The sequence below is a fragment of the Nelusetta ayraudi genome, unplaced genomic scaffold, assembly GCF_046127955.1.
Source record: "Nelusetta ayraudi isolate G7.1 ecotype Tasmania unplaced genomic scaffold, CSIRO-AGI_Nayr_v1 ptg000061l, whole genome shotgun sequence".
NCBI classification, from domain to species: Eukaryota; Metazoa; Chordata; class Actinopteri; order Tetraodontiformes; family Monacanthidae; genus Nelusetta; species Nelusetta ayraudi.
The window spans coordinates 887,501-897,511 of NW_027466111.1; the positions used below are offsets into that span (position 1 = coordinate 887,501).

The 10,011-nt window shown below is 45.7% G+C and overlaps 1 protein-coding gene across 1 annotated transcript in view; it reads right to left on the reverse strand.

Annotated features, from left to right (window-relative positions):
* The window catches only part of aco1 (aconitase 1, soluble), a 16,097-nt gene extending 6,086 nt beyond the window's left edge, over nt 1-10,011 (reverse strand). The window contains exons 1-15 of the mRNA XM_076040583.1: nt 9,893-10,011; nt 8,186-8,318; nt 7,888-8,056; nt 6,741-6,878; nt 6,527-6,596; nt 6,221-6,404; nt 5,361-5,500; nt 4,481-4,652; nt 3,960-4,060; nt 2,906-3,022; nt 2,449-2,608; nt 2,240-2,375; nt 1,213-1,297; nt 715-871; nt 302-426 (exon numbers count right to left, since the gene is read on the reverse strand). Of these exons, the coding sequence (XP_075896698.1) occupies nt 302-426; nt 715-871; nt 1,213-1,297; nt 2,240-2,375; nt 2,449-2,608; nt 2,906-3,022; nt 3,960-4,060; nt 4,481-4,652; nt 5,361-5,500; nt 6,221-6,404; nt 6,527-6,596; nt 6,741-6,878; nt 7,888-8,056; nt 8,186-8,294 (1,863 nt within the window). The 5' untranslated portion in view covers nt 8,295-8,318; nt 9,893-10,011. The remainder of the gene's footprint in view (nt 1-301; nt 427-714; nt 872-1,212; nt 1,298-2,239; nt 2,376-2,448; nt 2,609-2,905; nt 3,023-3,959; nt 4,061-4,480; nt 4,653-5,360; nt 5,501-6,220; nt 6,405-6,526; nt 6,597-6,740; nt 6,879-7,887; nt 8,057-8,185; nt 8,319-9,892) is intronic.

Below are 10,011 nucleotides of genomic sequence, written 5' to 3' on the forward strand. Positions count from 1 at the left end.
GAAGGAGGAGAAGGAGGAGGAGAAGGAGAAGAAGTAGGAGAAGAAGGAAGGAGGAGGAGGAGGAGGAGAAGAAGGAGAAGGAGGAGGAGGAGGAGAAGGAGAAGGAGGAGAAGAAGGAGGAGAAGAAGGAGGAGAAGGAGGAGGAGAAGGAGAAGAAGTAGGAGAAGAAGGAAGGAGGAGGAGGAGGAGAAGAAGGAGAAGGAGGAGGAGGAGGAGAAGAAGGAGAAGAAGAAGAATGATCATAAAGCTCAAAGTGCTGGAATGTTCATGTATCTGACTCGCACCGTCATGTTTCCAGTACCTCAATCTTCTCATAGACCTCTTTAAACATTGACGGGATGACAAAAGTCTTCTCGATAGCCTGAGTCTCCTCCCGGGTGGGCCAGATGTCCCGCAGGAAGATCTCCTTGCCTTCAGCATTCACGGCTGCAAGGAAAACAACGGTCAGTCAGAGGACTCTGAACCCTTTTCCACTCAGGCTCATCAGAGGCTCGGTCGTGTCCCTTTTATCATCATCTGTTCCAGCTTTCAATGGGTTGCTGAACAATGCTAACGGCCGCACAATGGAGCAACGCATCATGAAGAAACTTAGGCGCTCCTTCCTCGTGCTTGCGTGCCCCTGTGTCACAGCAGCGAACACACAATCACAATCTGAGTTCAGACGGTGGCCTCCAGAGGGCGCTGGGCCACTGTGTTTACAGTGCAGGCACTGACCCAGGGGCTCCTTGTCAAAGTCGATCCTGACAGTGCCGGCTATTGCGTAGGCAATGACCAGCGGTGGGGAGGCCAGGTAGTTTGCTTGGACGTTGGGGTGGACTCGTCCCTCAAAGTTTCTGTTTCCAGAGAGAACGCCTGCAGCCACCAGATCTCCCTGAAACACATTCACACCAGAGGAAACAATGATTCTGGGTTTTTTTTTCCCCCAATAAGGACACGAAAGAAAATAAACACTTGAGTTACAAATCAATGACAAAAAGAAAAGCAAAGTGATGAAGTTCTTGGAAGACATTGGAAAGACATGTTTTGGTTTTTGTATCCCTTTTATTTTCTCATTTTCTTTCATGTTCGAAATAAATCAAATCAAATCAAATCAAATCAAATGAAAAGTGTGGATGGCCAGGAAATAAATTCCAAAAACTCAGGAAGAGGAAGAGGAAGAGGAAGAGGAAGAGGAAAGATGGATCTTGACAGGACAGCAGATGATCAGTGTACCTGGGTTATGGCCTCCACCACAGGTTCTGGCAGTGGCCCACTGTTGCCGATACAGGTCATGCAACCGTAGCCGACAACATCAAAGCTAACAAGACAAAACAGTTATTTACTGGGGTTTGAAAACTACGGATAGCATTTCTTCCCATGAAGGAGCATTGCTTGTGTGTTTTTTTTTTAAGGATGCAGTAAAAAATAACACATACACGTAAATGTACAGAACATTTGACATATGTCTGATTTAAATGCATCAGTCTGGTGGAGTCTCAAACGAAGACATTTCAATTGTTAGGAAGCTGGACTGATGTGTGGCCAGGAGGCTGACCAGAACAACACAAAGCCCTCTAGGGCTGCCCCATGCAGCCAGGGGCCAAAGGGGGTTCGGTTTGGGGACCACATGACTGCATCTCTGCGGTCATGTTGGCTTCATCAGGCCATGACCTGGAAGCCAGGACAGTCAAGTGACTGCGAGGAGAATCAGCGCCTCCAAGTCTGGCGCCACGGCTCTCTGAAGGAAAATGGTGGTTTTCCTTCTCAGGCCCCGCCCTCAAGTGGAGGACCAGGATCCTGGGCTGGTGTTCAAGTGAGGGAAAGGTGGAGCTGACCCTCACCTGTGGTCCTGAGCTTTGGGTCAATGACTGAAAGAACAGGACTGTGGGTACAAGCGGCCACAATGAGTTTTCTCTGTAAGGTGGCTGGGCTGGGTCACCCTCAGGGTCAGGGTGAGGAGCTCAGGGTGAGGAGCTCAGGGTGAGGAGCTCAGGGTCAGGGTCAGGGTCAGGGTCAGGGTCAGGGTCAGGGTGAGGAGCTCAGGGTCAGGGTCAGGGTCAGGGTCAGGAGCCGGGTCACCCGGGAGGAGCTTGGAGTAGAGCCGCTGCTCCTCCACATGGAGAGGGGCCAGCTGAGGAGGCTCAGGCCTCTGTTTGGGACGCCTCCTGGACTCCTCCCTGGGCAGGAGGTCCAGGCAGGTCCCACCAGGAGGAGACCCCGAGGAAGAACTGTTTGTATACAATGCATGTGAGCAACTCACCCAAGCTGAGCTAGGTAGTCGAGGACTCCGCTCTCTTTGAGGTAATAGGTCACCACTCCACTGCCAGGTGACAGACTGGTCTTAATGTACGGCTTGACGCTCAGACCACATTCTACTGCCTTCTTGGCCAGCAGTCCTGCAGGAAGAAGGTGCACGTTCACGTCCTCAAGCTCCTTCAGCCTTCATCCAGATGTTTGCTGAAGACCAACCTGCTCCCAACATGACGGACGGGTTGCTGGTGTTGGTGCAGCTGGTGATTGCCGCGATGACCACCGAGCCGTGCTGCAGTGCGTATTCGGTACTGTTGAACTGGAAGGGGATGCTGGCGCCGCTGCAGGCTGGAGATACCTGGAAACCCTTGAAGCCTTGCTGAGAAGAGGCAACGACAACAAGAACATCAAGAACACCGCTTCACCTGGAAGTGGGGCGCCTGTCAATGTATCCAGTGAAGTGAAACATCTCTGCGATTCAACACTGCATCCTGAAGGCTCTCTACTCTTGGTGAGAAGATCAAATTACTGATACAGAAACACCTGGGATGTTTTCAAGATTTCATGCATTTGACTTGCTCCTTACATTCCTTAAAGTTCCTTACTGATGCACACCTGGCACCTTCATACAACCATGACGGTGAAGACTTGTGCCAGTCAGGAAGTTCAAACCTACCTTAGCCTGAAGGCAGCCTTCAAAGTCCTTCTTCATGTCTGACACTGGGATCTTGTCCTGAGGTCTTTTGGGGCCACTGCAGCATGGAACCACTGTGTTCAGGTCCAGTTCCACAACCTGAAGGACAATATTGAGGTTTAGGCTTAGACGTTGTTCCTGCTTCTGTGGGACTTTAAAGGCTGCTGAAAAATAAACACCGGGCCGTAGGTGAAGCCACGGCGAATAAACAATGCAAAAATGCAAATCTTTCCAGTACACACCGAGCGCGACGTGAATATGTGCATAGAATCTGCGAAGCCAATGAAGTTTGTGGTTCTTTCTTTGGTGCTAATAATAATAATGATGATAACAATAATAATAATAATAATAATAATAATAATAATAATAATAACGATAACGATAACAATAATAATAATGATGATAATAATAATGATAATGATAATGATAATAATGATAATGATAATAACAATAACGATAATAATAATGATAATAATATTAACAATAATGATAATAATGATAATGATAATAATAATAATGATAATAACAATAACGATAATAATAATGATAATAATATTAACAATAATGATAATAATGATAATGATAATAATAATAATGATAATAACAATAACGATAATAATGATAATAATAATAACAATAATAATAATAGTAATAGTAATGATAATAATAATAATAATAATAATGATAATAACAATAATAATAACGATAACGATAACAATAATAATAATAATGATAATAATAATAATAATGATAATAATAATACTAATGATAATGATAATGATAATAACAATAACGATAGCGATAATAATAATAATAATGATGATAATGATAATAATAATAATAACAATAATAATAATGATAACAATAATAATAATGATAACGATGATGATGATGATGATGATACGATTGTTAAAGAATGAAAGTCAGCCATGCCAACAACAACAGTGATATTCTTCCTCTGGGGCACGACTCTGTATATATCTCTCAAATACACAGAGCAACACACAACATGAAGAGCTGCCAATGTGCCGCCAACCTGAGTGAAGTCTGGGGTCTGGGCGCTGTTGTTGTAGTCTCTGAACATGGCCACGGCTTGAAGGTATTTGGTCACGAAGGCCAACGTCTCAGCTCCTCTTCCTACGTTGACAAACAAACAAACAACAAGATTTTATCCGTAGAGAAATCCACAGAAATTGCGTCCTAGCGGTTTCCTATGAAAAAAGTGTTTTATTGAATCGTAGAATTAAAGACCTTCAAGAGACAAACACACGAACGCTACTTTCATGACTGAATCCTCTCCAGAGGACAAACTACAGCGGCTTGTGTTGATGTTTCTGCTTGTCGGTGTCACTCGCGGTTGTGTACTTAATGTTCAACCCATTAGCATTAATATTCAATGTCACATCTGTCTTACATGAACATTTACAGACGCTGGCAAGCTGACTAAACATCACTCACACACACTGCATTCAAACTGTCTTCACTCTTCTTTCATGGAAAATGTTTTAAAGTTCCCAGATGTGAGCCAGTGGTTGACCAGAACCAGCGGGCGCTCACCTGTCTGCTCCAGGTACTGGATGCTGACGTGGTCCACAGGGAAGAAAGCAGCAGTCGCTCCATATTCCGGGCACATGTTGGCGATGGTTGCTCTGTCAGCGATGGACAGCTGGGCCACGCCGGGGCCAAAGAACTCCACAAACTTCCCCACAACTCCCACCTGCCTCAGGTGCTTCCAGCAACAACACAAACTACCGTCAGTTGACCCCCTCCAGTGGACCAGGACTCACTCCAGTGGACCAGGACTCACGCCAGTGGACCAGGACTCACGCCAGTGTAGGGATGGGCGATATGCACTAAAAATGTTATCACGATAATTTCTGGCATTTATTGCGGTAACGATAAAAGTGACAATAAAAAATATAAATCAATTCAACTCCATCTTATGGAATTTTTTTTGAAAGGGCACATTTTCGAAACCGCAGTCGAAAAAACGCGTGTATACGAAGCCGTATTAAAAAAAAAAATAATAATAATAATAAAAAAAATCAGTTTACGCGGATACGTTGGAGGACGGAAAACGATGTAGTACCTAAAAGTATAAAAAAGAAAAAGAAAAAAAAGGAAAAGTAAAATGTTTGCATTCCGTGGTGTTTATTTTCACTTTGGACACAATCCACGATGGATTCTGGAGCACGCTGGCTACGCTATCAGCCCCGTGCTGGTTATTGTGCGACACATGATGAGCTGCCGGCTGCCAGCAGCAAGTGCGTATCGCACGTAATTACGTCCTCGACAGGAGTTTATCGTTCTTACCGCGGTGACTTATTTATTTATTTATTTTGTTGACGATATATCGCAAACGCCGATATATAATCGCCCATCCCTACTCCAGTGGACCAGGACTCACTCCAGACGTTACCAAGACACCATCACCTACCTTGGTGACGGTGAGGACAATGTCAGTGGAGGTAATCAGCTTATCTGCAGTGCCAGTCAGTCGGTATCCCACCACCTCAGGTAGGACCATGCTGATTGGCTGGCCCAGCATCACCGCCTCGGCTTCAATGCCACCCACTCCTACACACAGGGGATGGACACGTTGGATATATTGCATACATTACTGTCTGTTTATATACATATACACACTAGCAGTGAAAAGTTTGGACATCTTCTCAAGCAATTATTTATCTTTCCATTCCAACTTTCTCCACTGCAGATACTGAAGACATTGACGTATCAGCTGGACAGGTGTCATCATGCAGCACAGAGAAACACCTTCAATAACTCGGAATATGCTTTTTATTTGGAAGAATTTCAAAATAAAAGGTGTTTTGGCTTATTTGACACTTTTATCGTCTTCCATCTGCGTTCACACGTAGTTTAGTTTTGATGCCTTCAGTGGGAAAGTGCAGTGTCGACAGTCATGAGGATGACAGAGCAGACATTGAGTTCAGAGGCAGAGTCCAGACTGCTGACTGCTGGAGGCGGATTGAAAAGACTTCATGTTGCTTCTCATGCTTCATCTTCTGCAGGGTTCATGACATTTCAATGCCTTTTTTTTGTTGACGCTTTGCAAACAGACAAGCACATTCTATTGGACAACCACTTTCTAAAGCAACTTCTACAAAAACTGCTGGATATCTGCGCCGTGAATCTGCTCAGTATTCTATGAGGAGGCCACGACGGTCCCACGACATCCCTGAGGTTCCTGGTGCACAGCTCCTGCAACCGAGGCCACGTCTGCGGTAGTTAAACTACCTGAACAATAAGTGAGAGACAGGAGCAGAGCAGTTTTACCCCAGCCGAGGACTCCCAGTCCATCAATCATGGTGGTGTGAGAGTCCGTTCCCACCAGGCTGTCGGGGTAGAAGAAGCCATCGTGGTTGAAGACCACTCGAGCCAAGTACTCCAGGTTGACCTGGTGAACGATGCCTGAACCAGGAGGAATGATGCGCATGTTCCTGAAGGCTTTAGAGCCCCACTGTGAAGGACAGACACCGAGCTTGAGTCACTTTCAACAACAAATATCAAAACTTGTATAAACCTGAAGACGTCACTGGCAATAAATCAACAAGGGGGGAGTTTTAATGAGTGATTCTACACCTTTAAGAACTGAAATCTCTCCTTGTTGCGGTCAAATTCCAAGTCCTGGTTTTTCTGAAGGCTGTCAGACCTGCGGGAGGAACCAGGAAGAGCAGAAGTTTGGCTTCAGTCTGACTTCAGTCAAACACAGGAACACCCAGCCAGTGTGGTCCCAGTTCAGACTGCCAGTATAAAGAGCTGCTCCACCCCACGCACAGCACAATGGGTGACTTACTTCCTGTGAAAGTCCACTTGTATGGAGTGATCGATGACCAGATCAGCTGGACACACTGGGTTGATCTGCTCTGGATCACCACCGAGCTTCTTCACGGCGTCCCGCATGGCAGCAAAGTCCACCACCGCAGGGACGCCACTGCACCACAGTGTTGGGATGTTAGACACTGATTATTACCAGCCAGTCAATAATGATACTAATAATGAGACCATGTCAGAGTTTGAAACCACGGAATCAAATATTTGTTAGTCTGACAGAGGACTTTTGACAAACTACTGCGAACCTTCTGCCTCTGATTTACTAGGATCCCACTCTTGTGTATGAATAACGACCGTTCTATTGGAAGGAAACCAAGTGACTTTTATTGTACTGCTAGTCTACACTTCCATTCATGTATTTATGGGCAGTACAGTGGTCCCTCACTGGAACGCAGTTCACCTTTCGCAGCCTCGCTGTTTCACAGATTTTTTTTTGTGTGTAATTTTGCATGCTTTTTTTTTTTTTTTTTACAGCGTACAGTATGAACGCACATTAGGATCTGCTTCCTGATTGGCTAAAGGACTGTACTTTACTACACCACTGTCAATCAATCTGCTCCGTGCAGTGTCTCCTGCACAGTGCAGAATGCGCTCGGCCAGCCAGATTTACACAAACGTTCATGTTTGGCACCGTCAGAGCTGTGAAATACGCCTGAGCTACTGCTAATAATGTATCAAACCTCGTAGATTCATCATTAAAATTTAATTTGTTCAAAATGTTTGGGCTTGAAAACAGGTTTGGATCTTTGCTGTCATTTACTAATATTGTACTTTTTCTTTTTTTTTTAAATGGTGAAAGTTTGAACTTTGAGAGTTTAAATCAGAGAGAAATGTGAGAAAATGTTCATGCCCGTCTGAGAAAAGTGTGTAACAGTGTGTGGTTGGGGGGGGGGGGGGGGGGGGGGGGTTAGGGCTTAAAACACGGAGAATAATTCTAAAAAATAAAGCTGATTACTTTGCGGATTTGGTCCATTGCGGGTTATTTTTAGAACGTATCCCCCGCGATCAACGAGGGACCACTGCATATTCAGCTTTGACTGACATAAAACTCCTAACTCAGCATTACTTTACACACTGGACCTTTCAAGGACAGATGATGATGCACATACGTGAAGTCTTGGAGGATAACTCGAGCTGGTCTGAATGGAACCTCCACATTTTGAGACTGCGTTTGCTTCCAGTTGAGGATGTTCTCCACATCGGACCTCTTGATCAGGAATTCATCACAGTTCCTGACAGCAGATTCCAGCAGGACACGGATGGAAAATGGCAAACGCTCTTAGGGGAGTGAAAGAAAGCCAGAAACATCAATCAACTCATCTCTCAGATTAGTACACAGTGTGTGTGTGTGTGTGTGCGTGTGTGTGTGTGTGTGTGTGTGTGTGTGAGTGAGTGAGAGATGTTTACCATATCTGGGATCTCCAAGTTTGGAAAGATTGTAGAAACACTGCTGGGGGTCATCAGGACTGAGAGGTTCTACGAGGTACTGGAAGGGATTGTCAACACCTGTAGTCATTCTTTAGGATTGGTCAGAGCAGATCTGGAGCACAGGGAAGAAAAATATTCATGCTTAAAGAAAAAAAACAAAAACAACACAAAATATATCCAAGAATGAAAATAACAACTATATTAATACACAAACACAGTCTTCTTCTCATGGTGACACTGGTTCTGATTCTCCAACCAAGGCAACACAGTCCTGCACTCAGTGGTCATCAGAAGTAGGAATCATTTCAATGTGTGACCAGTGTGAAGCTGCCAACCACCTGACCAAGGTGTAACACTGCTTCACGCCTTGGTCTCCTCCAGGCTGGATCACTGCAATGCTCTCCTCATCAGGAACCCTAGCGAGAGCATTCACCTGGTCCACTAGGTTCAGAACAGCGCTGCTCGGATCCTGATGGAGGAGCACAGACACGGCCATATTACCGCCACACTGGCTCCCTGGGGAACTCAGGATGGACCTCAAGATCTCCCTCCTCACCCACCAGTGAGTTCCCCCAGACCTCCTCACGCACCCTCCAGTCCGGCACAGTCAACCTCCTCAAGGCCCACAGAACCAAGCTTCACAGCAGGGGTGATGGAGCTGCTCCCAGGCTGTGGAATCCTCTCCCTGAACCTCTGAGAAGCACCGCTGAAGACCTCAGGCCTTTGCTCTTGGTTTCTTCTACTAGTTATGGTCACCGTAGCTTTCATGCTTTCTTTGCAGCACTTTCAGATGTCTTTAATGTAAAGTGCAACATAAATCACATTCATTATTATCTTACAGATCAGGCAAAGTTCACTCAGCCTCCTCATGTTGCAGATGTTGGGAGATGCTGTACTCAGTGGTATGAAGCTGGTACAATGAGAGTGCAATGCATTACCACTGCATTCACCAGGTCAGTCCGGACTGGACCGCCCTGCTGGGTCGCAACAAGTTGATATTAAAAGAGACACTGCAGTGTTGTTGTTGTTGTTGTTGTTTATCCTTAATAATTCACAAAGACCATGTTCCTCATGTTCCTCAGTGTCTGGACATAATGAACAAGTACAGCTAGAAAGACAGCCAAAGCCAGAAGACCAGAACCACCGAGTCCATCATGGCTTGGAATTCTTCACATTTCATCTGGAACAATTTGCACTGTGGACCAGGGCTGCAACGATTCGTCGACTAGTCGTTTCAATAGTCGGTCACTAGTCGACTATTGAAACAGTCGTGAGTTGCAGCCCTGTTGTGGACGCCATTTGCTTCTGTCGAACAGCGACTGTGTGTGCCCAGTGTGTAGCAGTGAGCGGTAGTTTGCCAGAGTTATGCAAGATGTAGACTTCGGTCGAGCAGCACACAGTGTCACCCAGTGCAAAGTCACTGCACAACACTGATCGACAGCGTGATGTAACACACGCGCGACACGAGGCAGCACCTCAAACACGAGACGAACTCCTTCAAAATTAAATATCACAACTTCATCATGGGGCCCAGCTGCTGTCAACTGGAGCTGCATTTCACCATGAACTCAGCAGATTGGCGCCAATGTCTGTGGAGGTGGACCAACGTTCCTCCTCAGTTACTTTGACAGAACGCAGCGACAAAGCTGCAGAGAGAAACATGACGGTAGAGCGACATCGACTGACCTTTGCAAATATAGCAGGCGACAAAACACTCGCTGTTTACTTTCTGCACGACGGTCTTCTGCTCCTTCTTCCTTCTTCCTTCTTCTGCTTCTTCCGTCAGCGACTGCGCTGTTAGCCGC